The 24391-nt window shown below is 46.4% G+C and overlaps 1 protein-coding gene across 1 annotated transcript in view; it reads right to left on the minus strand.

The window, feature by feature from the left end:
• The window catches only part of col18a1a (collagen type XVIII alpha 1 chain a), a 468959-nt gene extending 448581 nt beyond the window's left edge, over positions 1-20378 (minus strand). The window contains exons 1-2 of the mRNA XM_070876137.1: positions 20252-20378; positions 20060-20133 (exon numbers count right to left, since the gene is read on the minus strand). Coding sequence (XP_070732238.1) covers positions 20060-20133; positions 20252-20265 — 88 coding nt within the window. The 5' untranslated portion in view covers positions 20266-20378. The remainder of the gene's footprint in view (positions 1-20059; positions 20134-20251) is intronic.
• Between the last annotated feature and the right edge of the window lie 4013 nt (positions 20379-24391).

Consider the following 24391-nt stretch of genomic DNA (forward strand, 5'->3'; position numbering starts at 1 on the left):
GGGGGAAGGCATTAAACATTCAGGATGGGCATGTCGCGTGATCAATGGCAGGAGTGGGAGGGTGGGGCATTTGAAGGCAGGAGATCACATGATGGAGCCTCCAGGAATATTTCCAAGCAGAGTTGGCAACCCTGGGTTGAATAAGGGGGGTGGGGGTTGCTCGTAGACATGGAGATCCGGTGTAGAAATGTCACTCTTTCCGTGACCCAAAATCGCAGAATTGTCCAATGGGATACAGGAGTAGGAGGAGGCCATTGAGCCCCGAAGTCTTTTCCACCATTTAATTAGATCGTGACTGATCTGTACCTCAATTCTATTTACCCGCATTGATTCCGCAACCCTTGATACCCTTGCCTAACCAAAATCTATCAATTTCAGTTTTGACATTTTCAATCGTGCCACCAACCTCAACAGCTTTTTGGAGGAGATGGCGGCTCCAGATTTCCACCACTTAAAGGGTAGAAGTGCTTCCTGATATCACCCCTGAACGGCCTAGTTCTAATGTGAAGGTTCTGCCCCCTTGTTCTAGACTCCCTCATCAGAGGAAACAATTTCTCACTATCTACCCTAATGATGCAACTGCTCATTTGCCAACCCTTTCTCTGCAGCACCTTCAGGTTTAGCAAAGGAAGAAATTCTCATCACCAGTCAAATCTTCCCAAAAAATCAACAATTAACACTTCAGATAATGTCTGATTTTGTGGTCTAGAGAAGCAATGGCCCATGTGTCTATAACAGTGCAAGAGGATGCGACCCCTGTATAGTACCTGAAGGGGTTGCTCCTCCACTTTTGGTTATACTATTGCCTCATGATCTTAGTCTTGGCCGCCTGGTGCAAAGGGGCAGCTGAGTCAAAGGATCTTCACAGGGAAAGTGGAAAGAAAATGTAAAGGATCAAAACCTGTTTGTGCTCCTGATTCTTACCCTGTAGGCCTTGTGAACGACAGGAAAGGAAAGATTGGACTGAGCTTCGACCAATTCACAAGCCTGACCAATAATAGCAACTTGCATTAATATAGCACCTTTAACTCACTGTAAAGAAGGCAGTGCCTTTGACTCGAGTGTTCTCAACTCCATCCCGCAGCATGCGGCCCGCCACCCAGTGAAACTCCAACGATGCACGAAGTAGGCAAAGCCATAAAACAGCTGAAGAATAACAAGGCTAAGGAATCCCTGCTGAGGTGCTAAAGTATGGTGGAGAGGCGCTGTTACATGACCTCATCTCTCTCATCTGGAGGGAGATCTCAGAGACGCAGTGATTGTGACCATTTTTTAAAAAGGGGACAAGTCCGACTGTGGCAACTACAAGGGAATTTCCCTATCAGCCACTGGGAAAGTTGTCGCTAGAGTTCTCCTCAACCGACTTCTCCCTGTGGCCGAGTAGCTCCTCCCGGAATCACAATGCGGATTTCATCCCCTACGGGGCACAACAGACATGATCGTTGCAGCACGACAGCTGCAGGAAAAATGCAGGGAGCAGCGCCAGTCCTTATACATGGTCTTTTTCAACCGTGAGGGTCTATGGAGCGTCATCCTCCGTTTCAGACGACCCCAAAAGTTGGTCAACATCCTTTGCCTGCTTCACGATGACATGCAGGCCATGATCTTTACCAACGGATCCATTACAGACCCAATTCACGTCTGGACCAGGGTCAAACAGGGCTGCATCATCGCTCCAACTCTCTTCTCAATCTTCCTCGCCGCCATGCTCCACCTCACAATCAACAAGCTCCCCGCTGGAGTGGAACTAAACTACAGAACCAGTGGGAAGCTGCTTAACCTACGTTGCCTCCAGGCCAGGTCTAAGATCACCCCAACCTCGGTCATTAAGCTGCAGTATGCAGACGATGTTTGTGTCTGCGAACAGAGGCTGAACTCCAGTATTTAGTCAATGTATTCACAGAGGCATATAAAAGCATGGGCCTTACGCTTAACATCCGTAAGACAAAGGTCCTCCACCAGCCTGTCACCGCCGCACAGCACGGCCCTCCAATCATCAAGATTCACGGCGCGGTCTTCGACAACGTGGACCATTTCCCATATCTCGGGAGCCTTTTATCAACAAAGGCAGACATTGATGCGGAGATTCAACATCACCTCCAGTGTGCGAGTGCAGCATTCGGCCATTTGAGGAAAAGTGTTTGAAGACCAGGCCCTCAAATCTACCATCAAGCTAATTATCTACAGGGCTGTAGTAATACCCACTCTCCTGTATGGATCAGAGGCATGGACGATGTATAGAAGACACCTCAAGTCGTTGGAGATATATTACCAACAATATCTCCGCAAGATCCTGCAAATCTCCTGGGGGGACAGGCGCACCAACATCAGTGTCCTCGACCAGACTAACATCCCCAGTATTGAAGCACTGACCACACTCGATCAGCTTCGCTGGGCAGACCACATAGTTCGCATGCCAGATACAAGACTCCCTAAGCAAATGCTTTATGCGGAGCTCCTTCATGGTAAACGTGCCAAAGGAGGACAGCAGAAACGTTATAAGGACACCCTCAAAGCCTCCCTGGTGAAGTGTGACATCACCACTGACACCTGGGAGACCCTGGCCACAGACCGCCCGAGGTGGAGAAAGTGCATCCGGGAGAGCATTGAGCTCTTCGAGTCTCAACGCCAAGAGCGTGAAGAGGCCAGGCGCAGGCAGCAGAATGAGCACTCGGCAAACCAGCCCCACCGATCCCTTCCCTCGACGAACGTCTGTCCCACCTGTAACAGGGTCTGTGGCTCTCGTATCGGACAGTTCAGCCATCAAAGAACTCACTTTGGGAGTGAAAGCAAGTCCTCCTTGATTCCGAGGGACTGCCTATGACTGACTGTAAAGGAGGAGAGCAATATAGAGACAGAGGTTTAGAGAGGGAATTCCTCGGCAGCTGAAGGCACAGCCACCAACAGTAGATCGATAAAAATTTGGGGATGCGCAAGAGGCCAGAACTGGAGGATCCCTGAGATCGGACGTTTTCTAGGGCTCGAAGAGATAGGATGAGGAGACCGTGGAGGGACTTAAAAACTTGGATGAGAATTTTAAAATCTGAGGCGTTGTTGTACTGGGAATGGGTGCGAGTTAAGAAACAGGCAGCAGAGTTTCGGATCCCTGATTTTTATCGCTCTACTGCTCGTGGCTGTGTCTTCAGCTGCTGGGGCCGTAAGTTCTGGAATTCCTTCTCTAAACCTCTCCGCCTCGGTCTCTCTAAATTTACGGAGGGTAGAGGTTGGAAGATGGACCACTCACAAACAATGGCCACTAGTAATGAAAGTCAGAGGGCCTGCCAGTGCCCAAAGGACCATAACCAGCACGATGAATCATTCCCTTTGAGAGAAATGAACCAAATGGCCGATGTTGGCGGGGGGAGGGCGGGGGCGTGGAGCAGGGGCAGCAAAAGGAAATCTTATTTAGCAACCAAATATTTGTCCCAGTTACATATCCGACAATGTCTTCCTACATACAACTGATTAAGAATGCTTACATTCCATTCAGGAACAGCAGAGTACATGGTGTTTTCGCCTTGTGGAAAAATCAGCTGACCTCTTTAAATGCTGACCCTACACCAAATGCCATTAAAACACGAGGGAATGGTTAGAAATGGTGCCAACTCTCAACCAGCAGTGGTCAGTCATAGGAGCTCCTTCAGTGAACCTCGGTCTTCTCAACAATGGAAGGAAGGTTTCCTTTCCAATTGGAATCAAGTTGAAACTAGTTTGCAGAGGATGAGGTTGCAAGTTGCAATTAGAGGAAATTTTCCAGGAGTGACTGTACCTTGTATAATGGATGACTTGCACCGACATGAGGATCTCCCGCCAGGTGTCAGAGCCGTTAAGAATGAAAGGAGCCACAAAGGTCCTCAACATTCTTTAGCTACATTTAACAAGCATGATCCCATCACCCCCGTGCTCGCCGAGTTACATTTTCCCCATGTCCGTCAACTTCTCGCATTTAAAATTCTCATCCTAGTGTAGGCTGTGGCTCAGTGGGTAGCACACACGCCTCTGAGTCAGAAGGTTGTGGGTTCAAGTCCCACTTCAGGGACTGGAGCACAAAAAATCTCAGCTGCACTCCAGTGCAGTGCCAAGGGAGTGCTGCACTGTTGGGAGTGCCATCTTTCAAATGAGACCTTAAACCAAGACCCTGTCTGCCCTCTCAGGTGGATGTAAAAGATCCCATGGCACTATTTCAAAGAGCAGCAGGGCTGTTATCCTTGCCAATATTTCATCATCATAGGCAGTCCCTCGGAATCGAGGAAGACTTGCTTCCACTCCTGAAGTGAGTCCTTTGGTGGCTGAACAGTCCAATAAGAGAGCCACAGACCCAGTCACAGGTGGGACAGATATTTGTCAGGGGAAGGGGGGTGGGACTGGTTTACCAGACCCTCCTTCTGCTGCCTGCGCCTGATGTCTTCACGCTCGCGGCGTTGCGATTCGAAGAGCTGAACGCCCTCCCGGATGCACTTTCTCCACCTCGGCTGGTCTTTGCCCAGGTGTCAGTGGTAAGGTCGCACTTTGCCAGGGAGGTTTTTGAGGGTGTCCTTGTAAGGTTTCCGCTGCCCACCTTTGGCTAGTTTGCCATGAAGGAGTTCCAAGTAGAGTGCTTGCTTTGGGAGTCTCGTGTCTGGCATGCGAACTATGTGGCCTGCCCAGCGAAGTTGTTAGAGTGTGGTCAATGCTTCAATGCTAGGGATGTTGGCCTGGTCGAGGACGCTAACGTTGGTGCGCCTGTCCTCCCAGGGGATTTGCAGGATCTTGCGGAGACATCGTTGGTGATAGATCTCCAATGACTGGAGGTGTCTTCTATACATCGCCCATGCCTCTGATCCACACAGGAGGGCAGGTATTACTACAGCTCTGTAAACCATGAGCTAGGTGGTAGATTTGAGGGCCTGGTCTTTGAACACTCTTTTCCTCAGGCGGCCAAAGGCTGCACTGGCGGTGATTTTGAATCTCCGCATCAATGTCTGCCTTTGCTGATAAGAGGCTTCCGAGGTATGGGAAATGGTCCACGTTGTCAAGGGCTGCGCCATGAATCTTGATGACTGGGGGACAGTGCTGTGCGGCGAGGACAGGCTGGTGGAGGACCTTTGTCTTACGGATGTTAAGCTCAACGAGAGGTTGGGGTGATCTTGGACCTGGTCTGGAGGCGGTGTAGGTTGAACAGGTTCTGGAGTTTAGTTGCACTCCAGTGGGGAGCTTGTTGACTGCGAGCTGGAGCATGGCGGCAAGGAAGATGGAGGAGAGTTGGAGCGATGACGCAGCCCTGTTTGACCCCGGCCCGGACATGGATTGGGTCTGCAATGGAACTGCTGGTAAGGATCATGTCCTGCATCGTGGAGCAGGCGAAGGACGTTGACAAACTGAGTCGAGAAAACCCGAGTCAAAGGCAGAGTCTCGATTGAGGAGATCTTCAAAGTGCTCCTTCCAGCAGGCCCGGACTGCCTCGGTGTCCTTGATGAGTGTTTCCATGTTCTTGGGAGTTTGGACCATAGGTGGCCTTGACTGCAATGAAGAATCCTCGCCTATCAGCCAGTTGTTGCATTTCCTGTGCTTTCTCCATCCACCACCTGTTCTTTAGGTCCCGGGTTTTTTGTTGGACCTCAACCTCGAGCCGTCTGTAATGTTGCTTTACAGCTCCAGAGTTGGGTTGTTGCTGGAGGCTCAGAAATGCTCTGTGCTTACCAACTATTTGTTCTTAAATCTCCTGTTTATTTTCATCAAACCAGTCCTGGTGTTTTCTGGCTGAGTAACCAAGTGTCTCTTCACAGGCACTGGTTATAGAGGCCTGGAGGGCAGACCAAGCGCTGTGGGCATTGAGCATCTCAGGATCGTCAAGACACGCCAGATTAGCTGTGAGGCGCTGGCTGTACAGGGCACTGGTGACTGTGGCACATTGGTTCCAGGATAGGGTAAGGTGAAGAGTCATGAGGCGTTCGTTACCCTGCAGGGGGAATCTTTGAGGCGGTCGACCAGTTAATTTTTTGACGGCGAAGCCGACTCCATGAAGGCGGCGTTCTTCCTCTGGTTTTCCTTTCCAGAAAAAGGTGTAACCTCCACCATGATCCTTGAGCTGGCCTTGCCCTGCCCACCGGGTCTCGCTTAGGGCGGCGATGTCAATGTCAAAACATCCAAGTTCCTAGGCAACTGTGGTGGTGCGGCGTTCCGGCCTGTTGCTATTGGAGTTGTCCATGAGAGTCCTGACGTTCCAGGTCTCAAGCTTCATATTGGCGAAGTGGAAGATGCCTGTGAGCGAGTTCTTTTAACGTGGGGTGGCCGCTACACACCGACAACCACACGGGCTTAGCTGAGCAAGGTCTTGGTCCAGTGGCAAGGGGGTCCAAGATAACTGGAGATAAGGCACAGCTCGATGAGCCTAACTGCCTACGGTGAGGTGTTGGCCGCAAGCTCGGTGCCGAGTAGTGCCATTGATGGTAGATGGCCCGAGGCTTGGTTGGGGGGCAGGCTTTAGAACCCCTGCGGACAGCTGACCTTCCGAGGGATGTTTTGGAAAGTTTCTTCCAAGGTTAAAAATTTCCCCAGAGGTTTCCAAGTTGTTTTAAAAGTTTGAGAGTTTAAAAGTATTTCCGAATTATTAAAAATAAGGTACACAGGTTAAGTGAAGGTTTAATAAATAGATAAAATTGATAAAGCTGATAAAGTCTAAAATGTAAATCAAGTTGTTTAAAAGTTTTTTAAAAAAGTTCTCCAAATTGATTAAAAGTTTTCCCGAATTGTTTAAGTTTAAAAGTTGATTAAAAGTTTAAAAAATTTGAGTCCCTCCGGCCGGTTCGATGCCGGCCCCGGGCAGAATGTTTCACAGTTGCTGTAGGAGTTCCAGCCGGGAGGCCCAATTCGCGAGATTGCAGTACAGGGCAGGACACAGGGGCTGGAATCACCACCACACCTGCTCTCTTCCCCGCTCCCAGGGCCAGGCCTGCCCTCCGCTCCCGGGGCTGCAACCTTCGGACTCAGATAGAAGCAAGCCGGTATGGGATCCCTTTGGCCCGGGATAGAAGCGGGCCGGTGCCAATATTTATCCCTCAATCAACATAACAAAAACAAATGATATGGTCATTTTGACATTGCTGTTTGTGGAAGCTTGTTGTGCACAAATTGGCTGCTGCATTTCCTACATTACACCAGTGCTTACACTCCAAAAGTGCTTCATTGGCTGTAAAGCTCTTTGAGATGTCTAGTGGTCATGAAAGGCTCTACATAAATGCAAGTCTGCCTTTCTTTTTTCAAATCCTATCGAGGCTTCGCCCCTCCCTATCTCTGTAACCTCCTCCAGCCCTACCACCATCCGAGAACTTGGCTTTCCTCCGACTCTGGCATCTTGTGCATACCCCCCACTTCCACTGGATGCCATGCCTTCTGTTGCCTCAGCCCAAAACTTTGCAATTCCCTTCTTAAATCTCTACACTTCTCTACCTCGCTCTCCTCCTTTAAGATGCTCCTTAAAATCTAGCTCTTTGGTCATCTCGAATATCAAATTCAGTCTGATAACGCTCCTATAAAGTGCTTTGAGATTTCACTATGCCAAAGGCGCTATACAAATGCAAGTTAATGATCGGAAACTGAAAAGGGCTTTTTCAATTTACAGCAGAACGCGACAGTACAGTTATATACCTCTTTGGACTAGAGGCCATCTTTTTCTCTTGCGACATTTTTCTCAGATTTAAACTACAGGTTGATTCTTGCTGTAGTTTACTTTATTGCAGAAATGTTGCTGGAGCACTTCAAAAAGATTCCTGAACAAGGACAAGTCATCAAGGAACTCCCTGGTCAGAGTCAGCACACTGCACCCAACCCATCCAGCAATCCCTACAGATTAACAGTGTTCCTAGTAGCAGTATCAAACACTCGCGAGTGATCTATAAAGCCTGCATTCCCAACTACGGACAAGCCAGCTGCCCAAATTTTTCACCAGCAATCTACCTGTCAAACAGATTAATTTCCCTCACCTGACTTCATTGCTGACCAAACACTGGGCTACACTATGTTGTTTCAAACCCTTCTTACCCATCTCCCATGTTAGCCCATTTGGTGTCAACTGTGGTTCCGTTCGTAGCACTCTCACCTCAGTTGTGGGTTCAAGTCCCACTCCAGAGATTTGAGCACAAAATCTAGGCCAACACTCCCAATGCAGGACTGAGGAAGTGCTGCACTATCGAAGGTGCCGTCTTTCAGATAAGATGTTAAACCGAGGCCCCGACTGCCCTCGCAGGTGGACGTAAAATATCCCATGGCACTATTGTGAAGAGGACACGGGGAATATTTGTGATATTGGGTTGAGGGATAAATGTTGGCCAGAACTGCCCTGCTCTTCTTCAAAATAGTCCCACGGAATTTTATAAGTTCACCCGAAAGGGAAGACAGGGCCTTCATTTAACATCTCATCCAAAAGACAGCACCTCCGACAGTGCAGAACTCCCTCAGTACTGCATTGGCAGTGTTGGCCTAGATTTTGTGCTCACGGCTCTGGAATGGGATTCAAAGCCACCATCTTCTGACTCAGGCGAGAGTGCTACCACTAAGCCACGGCTGACAGAGGGCATTCTGTATGGTAGAAGAGGGACAGAATCTGCCCTCTAGACACTGAAGTTGCTGGCATATTCAGAGGTTGCGTGTTTGTAAAGTTAGTTCAGAATTCACCATTGCAAGAAGTGAAATAGCTGGAATACATACACACAAAGCAGAATACAACAGGAGGCCCCTGACAGATTTAAGCTGTCAAAGTCCTTATCTGACCACCCAGCTACAATAAGCAGATGGGTCCTCACAAAATAAGTCAGGGATTTTCATCGACAGTCTTCAGAAGCCCCATTCATGGAGGAGAGGCTTTTAATTGCAGTCTCAATCTCCTGTCAACTCAGGTTCTGACATATCTGGCGATAAGACGGAAATATTTCAGCTTTTTCCCAGGTCGAGTGAGGAGTGCTGGGAATATGGGGGAAGACAAAGCTGAACCTGGCATTTTTTTGATAAAGGGAGTTACATAACCACCCTTTTAAGGATGAGCATTTGCAGAAATGAACAAAGGGCAAATTATTCATAGTACAAACTAGTTTATATGATAAGCCACAAAACAAGCCTTTGCTAGATTCAGTTTTGTGCTTTCCATTACTTCACCGTTCCACCATTTTTGCTACAATCTGTACTTCTGAGTAATGTCACAATGTTAAAAAGAATTTGGTTGGTTGGCAAAGCCCATGTTGTATTGCATTCAAGAATCTATTACAGAATAGTTGTACTTCATGCATCTCCTCCGTCCTCGCTGACCTACATTGGCTTCTGGTCCGTCAACACCTCAATTTTAAAATTCTCATCCTGGTTTTCAACTCCCTCTATGACCTCACACCTCCCTATCTCTGTAACCACCACCTGCCTACAACCCTTTGGGATCTCTGCACTCCTCCAACGCAGACCTCTTGCTCATCCTTGATTTCCTTTGTTCCACCACTTGCATCCATCCCTTTAACTGCCTCGGGCCTAAGCGCTGGAATTCCCTCCCTAAACCTCCCCTCCTCTCTAAAACCCTCCTTAAAATCTACCTCAGCCTCTGAGCTTTTGGTCTCCTGTCCCAATATCTCTTCTGTGGCTCCGTCTCAATTTTTGGTCTGATAAGGTTCTTGTGACATTTTACTATGTTAAAGGTGCTATACAAATGCAAGTTGTTGTTGCAATCTCTCTTTGACCTTGGTGGGCCCGACCAGAGTGACAGAATGCGATCCCTACACTTGGCAATGAGTTTCAATGGACATTTGGTGCCCACACCACATTATTGACAAGCCGTCTTCAACACCATTTTGCAATATGGAGACGTGCGAGGGACTTTTTAAAAAATATATAAAATCGACCTTTGTGCGAACAATTGTTTCTACATCTGCGCCCGAGGTTACGGCACGGGTCTACAGACTAAAAAGGAGCAGCGTTGGAAGATGAAGGTCACTCTTGTGAGGAAACACCAGTGGCAGGTTCGGGCCTCAAAAGGAGTGGCGTGGAGGCGGCATGCCACGAGAAGGTACAGTGCAAGCTGGTTCAAGAGGGCGACGACTTGGAGGAGGGCAACTGGATTGGACATCACCATAATCCAGGTCGCTGATTGGAGCGTGGGCAGATACAACACGAGAGGCGGAAAACGGCAGAGGAGCGGCGAGAGATTGTAGTGTGACGTGATCAGGGCCCAGGAGGGTCACGAGTTCAGAGCCCAGGAGAGGCGAGGGCCCAGGAGCAGCACGGGCCAGCCCACACTGCGATATATGTGCGCTCTAGGCCCGTGCAGCAGAGCTGGTCTCCAGTCATCTTGGTTAATCCTTGCCACTGGACCAAGACTTTGCTCGGTCAAGCCCGTGTGGTGGCTGGGGTGCAACGACCACCACACGTTAAAAAAAAAAAATCGGTTTGTAAAGCTGGAGAAGGTGGAGAACGTTAAATGGAACAATGCATACATGCGCTTTTAATAGCTTTGAAACACAAGCGTAATGAGGCTAACCAGAATGCAGCCCCTTTAGAAGGTTCTTTTAAAAATACAAGGTGACTCGATAAACACCCTTACAAGGCTGCTTTCAGCAACTGCTAATCCCTCCCAACCCTCCTGAAAATGTGGAGAACTTTGAAATATGATGTTTAAGAAAGTCTGCCATAATCCTTCTTAGTGCAAGTCGGGACATATCTCAGCCCTCATTCAAGGAGATTTGCTCCATCTCCAACTCATGGAAAGGATAACCCAGACTGAACTGATAAGGAGGTCAGCTAATGCATTCTTCCACATACCAATCCTTTAATGATGTGACATTCATAGAGAACAGCTTTTACTCCAAGGCTCACTATAATACCCCATTTACAGGGCAGCCTTAGCTTCGGAGCCAGCACTACAATACCCATATCATCCGTTGGGGGAGGGGCCGGGGAAGACTTCATTGCCCGCCTTGGAAAGAAAGGCACAAGATAAATGGCTATTGCTCGCAAGTCTTAGCATTGCACCTGCAGCCCTGTACAGGCCAGCGATGCAGTTCCCATTCTCAGCCGATACAACAATTTTCATTTATATAGCGCCTTTAATGTAGTAAAACGTCCCAAGGTGCTTTACAGGAGCGTTATCAGATGAAATTTGACACTGACCTACATAAAAGGAAATATTAGGAGTGTGCTTGGTCAATGAGGTAGGTTTTAAAGAGCATCTTAAAAGAGAGAGGCAGAGAGGTTTAGGGGAGGATTTCCAGAGCTGAGGACCAAAGCACAGCTGCCAAGGGCAAGTGCTGAAAAAGTTAGAACAACTCTCATTAGCCACATGGTTTAAGCATAGCCTTCTAACTTAGTAAGCATCCAAAGAGCAGGTAACAGTATCAGCGAATAGCAGACCAGTTTGGAGATCTGACCAAAAGCAAGGTCCAAGTGATAGGTTTCGGAGTTTGAAAGTGCTTTTTTTTTTTTTAAAAGTAACATAAAAGGAGCAGCAAAGTAGAGTGAGTCATGGATGGATTCCCCCACAGATAGCAAGTCTGAGATGCCTGGAGTCTTGCCACTGATAGAGGAGCAGAGTGGGCGCAGTGCAGTGGAGAAATAAAAGGAATGGTCAGCAACGAAGAATTGCAGAAGCTTGCCTAGGTAGGGTGAGGCCGTGGAGAGATGTGTAGACAGACAAGAGGATTTTGATTTCAATGCATAGGGGACAGGAGTAATGGGGTACAGGGATCAGTCAGGCAGTGGAACTTTGGATGGATTATAGCACTGGTGGATCTAGCATCAGAAAAGTCAGTCCTGGAGGCAATAGAAGTATGGGTTGGGGCAAGGCAAGGTGGAAGGCAGGTGATTTTAAAATCTTGGCGATGGATAATATGCAAGGTTTGCAGCTCAGCTCAGGGTTCAAACAAGAAAATTAAGGTCCTTCAACATTTGGCTCAGCCCAATCACTGGGAGTTGGAGGGTGAGGCTACAGAGATTTGATGAGAGCTGGACTGAACAGTCTGAGTCTTCCCAATGTTCAACTGGAGAAGGTTCCAGCTTATCCACAAATTGAAGTCAGATGAGCAATTTGATGAGGTGCTGGTGGAGGTAGAACTGGGTATTGTCAGCATGCACATGGGAGCTAATGCTTACATCTATAGCTAATCTTGTCAATGGGCACTATGCAAACGAGCAAAAGGAAGGGGCCAAGGATAGAACATTGGGGCACTTCCAACAACAACCTGCATTTATATAGCACCTTTAACATAGTAAAACATCCCAGACAGAGTTTGACACCAAGCCATAGAAGGAGTTATTCAGACTGGTGACCAAAAGCTGGGTCAAAGATGTAAGTTTTAAGCAGCACCTTAAAAAGGAGAGAGAGAGCGAGAGAGCGAGAGAGAGAGAGAGAGAGAGAGAGAGAGGTGGAGTGTGTTCCAGAGCTGAGGGCCTGAACAGCTAAAAGCAAGGCCACCAATGGTGGAGCAAAGGAAAACGAGGATGCACAAAAGGTCAGAATTGAGAAGTGCAGAGAATTGTGAGGGTTGTAGGGCTGGAGGAGATTACAGAGATAGGGAGGGGCAAGGCCTTGGAGAGATTTGAACAATAGAATGAGAATTTTTAATTCAGCATGTTGCTGAACCAGGAGCTAACGTAGGTCAGCAATCACAGGGGTGAGAGCAAGCATGCGGTGGCAGATTGAGAAACCATTTTGAAGAGACATGCTGGTATTTTGGGGCAGGTAGGAGTGAAGTCAAGGAAAGGTGGTCCCACCAAGATGAACTACAGTGGAGAGGTTTTCTCAATGTTAGAGCATTTAAAACAAACATATATAGTGACCCGGTATTTATACACGCAGGATAAGTTTCAACTGTCAAAAATTTGTTCAGTCTATCCTGGGTTAACAACTGGATAAACTACAGCTTCCAAACAAGCTTATGCAAAAGGTGTCAGGCTTGGCTCATAAGAACGTAAGAAATTGGAGCAGGAGTAGGCTGCCTGGCCCCTCAAGCCTGCTCCACCATTTAATATCATGGCTGATCTGATCATGGACTCAGCTCCACTTCCCTGCCCACTCCCCATAACCCTTTGTTCCCTTATCGCTCAAAAATCTGTCTATCTCCGCCTTAAGTATATTCAATGACCCAGCCTCCACAGCTCTCTGGAGCAGAGAATTCCATAGATTTACAACCCTCTGAAAATAAATTTCTCCTCATCTCAGTTTTAAATGGGCGGCCCATTATTGTAAAACTATGTCCCTTAGTGGCAGCACTCTTCCCTTGGAGTCAGAAGGTCGTGGGTTTAAGTCCCACTCCATACACCAGCACAAAATCCAGGCTAAAACTCCTAGTGTAGTACTGAGGGAGTGCTGCACTACCGGAAGTGCCATCTTTCGAATGAAACGTTAAAACTAGGCCCTGTCTGCCCTCTCAGGTGGATGAAATAGATCCCATGGCACTATTTTGAAGCAGAGCATGGGAGTTCTCCCTGGTCTCATGGGCAATATTTATCCCTTAACCAACATCACTGGAACATAAGAAATTGGAGCAGGACTAGGCCATTTGGCCCGTTGAGCCTGCTCCACCATTCAATATCATGGCTGATCTTCTACCTCAACTCCACCTTCCCGCACTATCCCTCGAGTCTCTTAGTATCGAAAAATCTATCAATTTCCATCTTAAATATAGTCAAATAACTGAGCATCTACAGCCCTCGGAGGTAGAAAATTCCAAAGATTCACCACCCTTTGAGTGCATTAATTTCACCTCATCGCAGTCCTAAATGGCTGATCCCATAAAAACAGATGGTCTGGTCATTATCTCATTGCTGTTTGTGGAAACTTGCTTTGCACAAATTGGCTTCCATATATCCTACATTACAACAGTGACTAGATTTCAAAAGTACTTAATTGGCTGTAAAGCACTTTGGGGCATCCTGAGGTTATGAAAAATGCTGTATGAAATGCAAGTCTTTCTTAACATACTCACGAAAGACCTCTGCGGGGGACAAAGATTAGCATGATGAAATCTTACTGATTTCAAATACAACTACATTTCACAGCCAGGCAACATTTAGAGGTATTAGCTTTCAATTACCTAGAACCTTTCTCCCTGCTAGCAAAAAGGATCAAAAACTGTAGAAAAGATGTTAATATAAAGATATGGGGCCAACAAAATGTAATCATTGTCATACGACAATCCCTGAACTCCACAAGTCATTCAATGTGTGAAAATTTTGAGAAGTGATCAAGCACCCACAGAAATGAAAATATTAAAACATGGGAGACTGGTCATGAAGGTTAAAGCCCATGGGATACAAGGCAAAGTGTCAAGTTGCATCCAAAATTGGCATGGAGGTAGAAAGCAAAGGGTAATGATTGATGGATGTTTTTGTGACTGGAAGGATGTTTCCAGTGGGGTTACGCAGGGTGCAGTACTGGGACCCTTGCTTTTTGTGGTATACATCAACGATTTAGATTTGAATATAGGGAGTATGATTAAGAAGTTTGCAGACAACACTAACATTTGCTGTATTGGTTGATAATGAAGAGGAAAGTCATGGGCTGCAGGAGGATATCAATCTACTGGTCAGGTGGGCAGAGCAGTGGCAAATGGAATTTAATTCAGACAAGTATGAGGTGATGCACTTTGGGAGGGCTAATAATGAAAGGGTATACACATTAAGCAGTGCCCACTTAATAGTGTGGATGAACAAAGGGACCTTGGGAGTGCTTGTCCATAGATGCCTGAAATTAGCAGGCCAGGTGGATAACATAAAAACATAGAAAATAGGTGCAGGAGTAGGCCATTCAGCCCTTCGAGCCTGCACCACCATTCAATAAGATCATGGCTGATCATTCACCTCAGTACCCCTTTCCTGCCTTCTCTCCATACCTCTTGATCCCTTTAGCCGTAAGGGCCATATCTAACTCCCTCTTGAATATATCCAATGAACTGGCAACAACAACTCTCTGCGGTAGGGAATTCCACAGGTTAACAACTGTGAGTGAAGAAGTTTCCCCCTCATCTCAGTCCTAAATGGCTTACCCCTTATCCTTAGACTATGTCCCCTAGTTCTGGACTTCCCCAACATCGGGAACATTCTTCCTGCATCTAATCTGTCCAGTCCCGTCAGAATTTTATATGTTTCTATGAGATCTCCTCTCATCCTTCTAAACTCCAGTGAATACAGGCCCAGTCGATCCAGTCTCTCCTCATGTGTCAATCCTGCCATCCTGGGAATCAGTCTGGTGGTTAAGGCGGCATATGGAATGCTTGCCGTTATTGGCCGAGGCATAGAATACAAGAGCAGGAAGGTTATGCTTAAATTGTATAATACTTTGGTTAGGCCACAGCTGGAGTATTGCATGCAGATCTGGTCGCCGTATTATAGGAAGGACGTGATTGCACTAGAGAGAGTGCAGAGGAGATTTACTAGGATGCTACCTGGAATGAAGAGTCTTAGTTATGAGGATAGATTGGGTTTGTTCTCATTGGAACAGAGGAGGTTGAGAGAAGATCTCATTGAGGTGTACAAAATATTGAGGGGCCTGGGCATACTGGATAGTAAGGGTCTATTTCCATTGGTGGAGGGGTCTATTACAAGGCGGCATAGTTTTAAGGTGGTTGGTGGAAGTTTCAAGAGGGGATTTGAGGGGGGGCTTCTTTACACAGAGGGTTGTGGGGATCTGGAACTCGCTGCCTGGAAGAGTGGTGGATGCAGAAACCCTCACTACTTTTAAGAGATGGTTGGATGGGCACTTAAAAGTGCAGTAATCTGGTAATTGGGATTAGACGATGACTTTTTGTTGGATGGCGCAGATATAATGGTAAATACTGCAGGGAATAGAATATGGCCAAGGTGATCTCCTGGATAGGTCAGAGGAATTTTCCCAGATTTCTTCTCCCTAAATTGGCCTGGGTTTTTATATGGTTTTTGCCTCTTCCAGGAGATCACATGGCTCCAGTTAGGGTGGAGTGTAGAATGTTTCAGTAGAAGGGGTGTCGCAGTTGTGGTGAGGCGGGTTGGTTGGGCTGGGTGCTCTTTGCCTTTCCATCATTGTTCATAGGTTTATATGTAACCTTTAGGGCTGCTGACCAAGGGCCGTGTGGCTCTTTGTCGGCCGGCATGGACACGATGGGCCGGAATGGTCTCCTTTTGCACTGTATGTTTCTATTCCATTTGCTATAAATGAGCAATTCCCAGAAGGATTTCAGATTCATTTTACAATGTGAAATATATTTGACAAATGCAAAAGAATTGCAAAAAAGTCAACTGTTAAAAAAAGGAAATTCTGTTTAAGTCATTAAGCTCTGTGCTTCATTGAGAAACTGAATCAGTTTCTTCTGCCTCACATCTCCAGTATTATCATGCTGTTAAAAGCCAATATTCTCAATTCGGTGCAGACTCCCTACCCGGATTTCATCTCCAGTTACCATTAAATAGTCAGTCACTGTACACATGCTCTCTATCCCGACTTGTACAGACAGACTGAACTAACAGTGGGGAAAAGGCCACTTTCCAACATAATCAGACCAGATTTTTGTAAAGAAACTTGTACATATCTGATAATTGAACACAACGAGTCTGTTTTGGCTTGCACTTACACATAGGGTCTGCACTTGAGCTCATACAAAACTCTGCTGCCCATATCCTAACTCGCACCAAGTCCTGGTCACCCATCACCCCTGTGCTCGCCCAGCAATGCCTCAATTTTAAAATTCTCATCCTCGTGTTCAAATCCCTTCATGGCCTCGCCCCTCCCCATCTCAGTAACCACCTCCAACCCCACAACCTTTCAAGATCTCTGCATTCCTCCAAATCTGGCCTTCTGTGCATCCCCAACTTCCTTTGCCCCATCATAGGCAGCCATGCCTTCAGCTGTCTCGGCCCTAAACTCTGGAATTCCCTCCCTAAACCTTTCTGCCTCACCTCCTTAAATCCTACTTCTTTGACCAAGCTTTGGGTCCCTCTGAATATTTCCTTATGTGACTTGGTGCCAAATTTTGTCTGATTGCACTCCTGTGAAACACCTTGGGATGTTTTACTACATTAAAGGCACTTTCTAAATGCAAGTTGTTGTTGTACAGACAGCTTTGTGGAAAATGTGAGTGTCTGCATGCCATTATTTTTGAATGAGTATACTCGCCCTAATCCACCAGATAACCATACAGGCAACAGCCAATGTGTTTCCTAGTCAAAAAAAAGGACCATGTACACCTGTATCAGAACTCAAGTCTCAGACTGGAGTGCAAACAGTGCCCACATCCAGCATGTGCCACATGCATCTCATCATCACCAGCTCTAGAAACCTCATCCAACAATCAATCTGGCTCATATTCATGTAGGCTCTGGTTCATTCTTAAGCGCTGGCCTGCTCAGAACACATCAACTATGACTTTATAAGAGGCAAGCTCCTTCTATTACATGAAGTTTGCCATACAAAAGGCAAGCCCATTCCCTCCCCTCATTCCACAATGCTCTTCATTAAGGACCGGCCCACAGGCAGTCAATACTACTCTTTAGTCAACCACTAGGCCATAATAAAGCACGGTGGGGAACGATTCTTCCATAAAAGAAAGAATCTGCATTTCTACAGCATCTTTACCTCCTCAGGACAGCCCAAAGCACTTTGCAGCCAATGAAGTACTTTTCAAGTGCAAGTGTTATGTAGGCAAAAATGGCAGCCAATTTACACATAGCAAGCTCCTACAAACAGCAATGAGATAAATGAGCAGATAATCAGTTTTAGTGATGGTGATTGAGTACTAAATATTGGCCAGGACACCAGGGACAACTCTCCTGATCTTCGAGTAGTCCAATGGGATTTTTTACGTCCCCCCGAGAGGGCAGACCCCCACTTCAATGACTCATGTGAAAGACTGCAATGACAGTGCAGCACCCCCTCAGTACCGTCACACTTGTAACGTGTATTCAGGTCTCTGGAGAGGGACTTGAACGCACGATCTTTTGACTCAGCAGACCAGTGCTACCCACTGGGCTGCCTCCTTCCATGCAACCCCTCACTCGTCACTCCCCGCAAAATAAAGCAGCTGGCTAATATTAGTAAACACCAGTCAGATCTCACACACACACACACACACACACACACACACGAATTACAATCCACATCTCCTCAAAAATGAAGAGGCCCCGTCTGCCCTCTCAGGTGGATGCAACAGATCCCATGGCATTATTTTGAAGAACAGCAGGGGAGTTCTTCCCGGTGACCTGGCCAATATTTATACCCCAACCAACATCACCAAAACAGATTATATGGTCATTACCTCATTCCTGTTTGTGGGAGCTTGCTGTGTAAAATTTAGCTGATTGTTCCCTATATTACAACAGTGACTACACTTCAAAAAGTACTTCACTGGCTGTAAAGCACTTTGGGAGGTCCAAGGTTATGAATGGTACTACAGAATTACAAGTTTCTTTCTTTTGGGATCAGCCCTTGGCCACTCCATTAACAGTCATCAAACAGAACATTTACACAAGTCTTGCATGCTCCCAAGCCCACAGGAGATCTACTGCACAATTTCAAGATTAATCAATGATCCTTCCTGCTGGGTCTTGGCAAATGAAGACAGCAGAGGGATTTCCAAGCCGAATGACAAATTATACAGCACTGGTCAGTAGCATGAACCTTAGTGGTATAGCAAACACACACGCGAGCATCTAACAGCTCAAACATGATACAGGGTGTAAAAAGGATAGGGGCCCTGGAGAAGGTGCTAAAAAGATTTACAAGGATGATACCAGAACTGAGAGGTTACAAATATCAGGAAAGACTTAACAGGCTAGGGCTCTTTTTCTCAACAAAAGCAACAATATCTTGGATTTATATAGCACCTTTAACATAGTAAAACATCCCAAGGTGCTTCACAGGAGCTTTCGCAAACAAAATTTGACACCGATCCACATAAGGAGAAATTAGGGCAGGTGACCAACAGCTTGGTCAAAGAGGTAGGTTTTAAGGAGTGTCTTAAAAAGGAGGAAAGCGGTGTAGAGAGGCAGAGAGATTTAGGGAGGGAGAGGCAGAGAGATTTAGGGAGGGAGTTCCAGAGCGTAGGGCCTTGGCACCTTGACACAGCTGCCAATGGTTGAGCAATTAAATCAGGGATGCTCAAGAGGCCAGAATTAGAGGAGCACTGATATCGCAGAGGGTTGTGGGGCTGGAGGAGATTACAGAGATAGGGAGGGGCGAGTTCATGGAAGGATTTGTAAACCAGGATGAGAATTTTAAAATCAAAGTGTTGCTTAACCTGGAGCCAGTGTAGGTCAGGAAGCACAGGGGCGATGGGCGAGTGGGACTTGGTGCAAGAAAAAGAGAAGGCGGAGGGCCGACTGAATAGAGGTCTTTAAAATTATGAAGGGGTTTGCTAGGATAAACGTAGAGAATATGTTTCCACATGTGGAGGACTCCAAAACTAGGGACCATAAATAGAAGATAGTCACGAATACATCAAAGAAGGAATTCAGGAAAAACTTCTTTACGCAGAGTGGTTGGAATGTGGAACTCACTACCACAAAAAGTGGTTAAGACGAATATCATAGATGTGTTTAAGGGGATTCTCGTGTGGAGCATAAACACCAGCACAGACCAGTTGGGCCGAATGGCCTGTTTCTGCAATCTATATTCTGCTTAAACACATGGGAAATTTGAAACAAAAAAACCAACTGATTAAAAATTGCACCGAGTCCCAACAGTGTGAAAAATATTTCTCTCTCACATTCCCGTTATCTCGCAACCTTCTTAAAAATAAAGTTTCCATCTGCGACAATTAGCCTGCTAAACTCGAGGGAAAGCCCTGCAGCTTAAGATAACCAGGACATGTTGAAACTCACTCAACCCGCCTCCTACTCCCCCCACATCCCAACCAAACCAACCAACACAGGCTGTGCAGTACCTCCAGATTCCTGAACTTTCTACCCAATAAACAAACAATCCCCCACCAAACTGTCTGACACTCAACTCCCCAAACTTGCAAAGACACAGAACTAACAGTGAGTGATTAACTAATAAGCTTTTCCGCAAATACAGCACATCCGGATTTGAGGCAACCAACAATTCCACCCCCTCCACACACACACACACAGGAGATTTTACCTGGATCCTGGAAAGCTGCTGGAGTACTGAGAGAAAGAACAATGAAGATCGTTGGCTTCCACCACAAGCAGCACCTGCAAAAGTGGACGAGAAAGGTGACTTTGAAACACACAAGCAAAAGTTTTTCTTGGAGGGGAAGAGAAAAGTTTTCTTAACTGGTCAAAATAGCAGACAGAAAAGTGATGGGCTCACCTCCTCATAGGCATGACTTCTGCAACTGTTGGCAGACTTGCACAAAGCACATAGAAAGCAGAATGAAGGGGCTTTTAGCTCCCAACCGTGGAGTCTGTTGTATCGGCTGAACAGCTGACTCAAGGAGAGCAAGTGTTCGAGAAAGAAAGAGGCGGGCAGAATAGTATTAACTCTCACTGCCCTGGGCTGTGGATTCCCCTGGGTCCTACCGCCTGTCGATTGTCCTAGCAAAAGTAACCAAATAATTGTACAGTCATAATACTTTAAGAGTGCGGATTCTATATTCTAGTTCATGCAACGCCGCGTGTCTCTCTGAAAAACGATGGGGGAGGGAGGAAGAAAGGAAAGTTCACTACATTTCGTTAAGTCTGGGATTAATTCACATTCCAACTCGGTTACATGACCCTCGTCTCAGTCCGAGCACAGGAAGAGGTCAGGAGGAGTGATTTGCATTAAAAGTTACTGTTCTTATTTAACATGTGTGCCTTTAATCTGTTTCTGTACACTGTAATGGAATTATTAACTGCACCCACCCATTTATTTCAGTGAGTTTGTAACTTATTCTGACCAAGCTCACTTCCAGAAGCTGAGGAATCGAACCAAAAAAACCCTAGCAACTAATACACTTGAAACTGACGCCGACACCGATGGATGATCGATAACTTAAGGCAGGGCATCCTTGAGATCTGATTCCAATGTGGTAAAACCCTAGTTCCTTAGAAAGTTTACAAATGTTTAAATCAGATTGTAGAGTCCAGTTGTGGCTCAGTGGGTAACACCCTTGCCTTTGGATCAGAAGGTTGGCGGTTTAACTCCCACTCCAGAGATTTGAGTGCAAAAATCTAAGCTGACAGTGCAGTGCTGAGGAGGTGCAGCACTGTCAGAGGGGCTATCTTTCAGATGAGACATTAAACTGAGGCCCTATCTTTCCTCTCAAGTGAATGTAAAAGATCCCATGGCATTATTTTGAAGAAGAGCAGCAGAGTTCCCCCGGTGTCCTGGCCAATATTTATTCCTCAACCAATGTTACAAAAGATGATTATCTCATTGCTGTTTGTGGGAGCTTGCTGTGCGTGAATAGTCTGCCGTGTTTCCTACATTACAACAGTAACTACACTTCAAGAGTACTTCAAGAGCGCTATATAAATGTAAGTCTTTCTTCTTCCTAATGACCCTTGCTGGAATGTATGTGTGTGAATTTCAGGTGAGAACAGCATCAGGGTGTGATGCCTTCCAGAGTTGAACAGACTTACGACACTTACCATCTGCTCACACATGATGATTGATAATTCGGGTGAGTCAGCAGAGGTCCCATCAAATACATGCAGCGTGCCTTCGGGAAAGGAGGGAAACAAAATTGTAAGTATTGAACTAAATATTTATTCATCCCTGGTATGAATGATGATGTCATCTTTTTTGTGCCAAATTTTCGCCCCTCCCCTCCCTGAAAGCATTGATTCCTCACTGGGGGAAACAGACAATGTCATGAGCGCTGGTTGTCCTCTGCCATTTCGCCCAAATGTCCACTATTCACGTGTGAACGTCAAAAGCAAGCATCAGCAGGTTATTGGACCACAGGTGGTGCCGTAGCCAAGCCCAGTTACATCCTCACCCACCCACCATCCACACATCTGCATTTCCAACAGGGGTCACTGGATAATGATCAGCTGCAGGAATCCCAGCTGATATTCTGCTCCCTAACCCTAGACTATAAGTCCAATCGTAGCATCCTACTCCCGACTCCAGATGAAATCAGCTGACTCAGCACAGGCTGGGGTTTAGAGCTGGGGTCTTCCTGGTCTGTAGATGCAGGAAGAATGTTCCCGATGTTGGGGAAGTCCAGAACCAGGGGACATAGTCTAAGGATAGGGGGTAAGCCATTTAGGATTGAGATGAGGAGAATCTTCTTCACTCAGAGAGTTGTTAACCTATGGAATTCCCTACCGCAGAGAGTTGTGATTGCCAGTTCATTGGATATATTCAAGAGTGAGTTAGATATGGCCCTTATGGCTAAAGGGATCAAGGGGTATGGAGAGAAAGAAGGAAAGGGGTACTGAGTGAATGATCAGCCATGATCTTATTGAATGGCAGTGCAGGCTCAAAGGGCCGAAAGGCCTACTCCAGCACCTATTTTCTATGTTTCTATGTTTCTATGTATGAACTTGCTGAGACATTGGGGAATTGTGCAATGAAATTTGGTGTATTTCTGTTCGAAGAAATCGTGAGAAGATGTGATCCAGAGGTTCGGAAATGGTGAGAGGACTATATAAAACACTGGTTCGGCCCCAACTAGAGTATTATGCCCAATTCTGGGCACCACACTTTAGGAAGGATGTGAAGGCGTTAGAGAGGGTGCAGAAAATATTTATGAGAATGATTCCAGGAATGAGGGACTTCAGTTACGTGGATAGACTGGAGAAACTGGGGTTGTTCTTCTTAGAGCAGGGAAGATTGAGAGGAGATTTGATAGGGGTGTTCAAAATCATGAGGGATCTGGACAGAGTAGATAGAGAGAAACTGTTCCCATTGGCTGAAGGGTCAAGAACCAGAGGACACAGATTTATGGTGATTGGCAAAAGAACCAAAAGCGACGTAAGAAAAAGTTTTTTTACGCAGCGAGTGGTTAGGATCTGGAATGCACTGCCTGAAAGGATGGTGGAGGCAGACTCAATTGTATCTTTCAAAAGGAAGTTGGATAAGTATCTGAAGGAAAAATATTTGCAGGGTTACAGGGAAAGAACAGGGGAGTGGGACGGGCTCAACGGGCTGAATGGCCTTCTTCCGTGCTGTAACTATTCTATGATTCTGTGATTTCTATGGTATAGCATAGATGCAAGAAGATTATTTAAACATAGATTATGAGAATAGGAAGATATGATACAGAGGGTTACACCTTCACATTGAATGACCCTGTTGACCTCCATATTTATTTAGGATACTCACTTGGAGCTCATTTCCCCATACATCTCTGGGCCTCCATGGCTCAGATGGTACCACTGTCACCTCTTAGTGTGAAGATTTGAGATCAAGTCTCACTCCGGAGACTTGAGCCCATAATCCAGGCTGGCACTCCCAGTGCCGTTGTAAGCCCCGTCTACCCTTTCAGATGGACGGAAAAGATCCCATGGCACTATTTCGAAGACGAGCAGCGGCATTCTCCCCGGTGTCCCAGACAATATTTATCCCTCAACCAACATCACTAAAACGGATGTTTGTGGGACCTTGCTATGCGCAAATTAGCTGCTGCGTGTCCTACATTACAACAGTGACTACACTTCAAGAAGTCCTTTTCAAAGACTGTAAAGCGCTTTGGGACACCCTGAGGTTGTGAAATGCGCTATAGAAAGGTCTTTCTTTCTCCAGTCACTTTCCACAAGCACAGACATAGAACAAACCCTGATTTTGGCTCAGATTAATGGCCTAATAACAGTAAACGATTGACACACATGCAGTAAGCGAAATGGGATCGGACTCTATAGGGGATGGGGGAAGGGGAGAGTTGGAACAGCTCATGTAAAAAAAAGATAAGCAAAACAAAAGAAATTTGGTTGCTACAATGGATCCTTATACCAACACCTACCTATACTGACAGCAACTATGAACACAAATTCTTTCTCCCCTTTAATTACCTGGTCAGCATACGATTTTAGGTGCAGGGAAGGGAGACGGGGGTCGGGGAGGGTGGGGGGGAGAATTCATTGAATTACATCTGTTTTGTGTCAATGTCATTCACAGAATGTCACAGGGCTATGAAGGCAAGGATCAAAAGAAGAAAGTGCAGTTGGAGTGAGCAGCTCATCAGAGGCTGTCCTGAGGAAGGGAGTGAGCAGCTCATCAGAGGCTGTAAGGGAGGGCATCTTCTTGTAATGGCCAACTACAAGCTACTTTTACATGGTGCCATTTTGGTTGCGATTCCGAAGACTGGTATTGGCGAGCCACTACTTGATCCTTACCTGGATAAATCCGACTCCCTTACTCCTTCGGAAGATTCATAGACCTCTGGGAAACCGGCTTGACAGCTACTTTTACATTACTGTTGCAGCGCTCTCCTGGCCAGCCTCCTACCTTGCATCCTCTGTAAACTTCAACCCATCCAAAACTCTGGTGCCCATATCCGAACTCACACTGAGACCTTTTCAC

Source organism: Pristiophorus japonicus, chromosome 3, assembly GCF_044704955.1.
Source record: "Pristiophorus japonicus isolate sPriJap1 chromosome 3, sPriJap1.hap1, whole genome shotgun sequence".
NCBI lineage: Eukaryota > Metazoa > Chordata > Chondrichthyes > Pristiophoridae > Pristiophorus > Pristiophorus japonicus.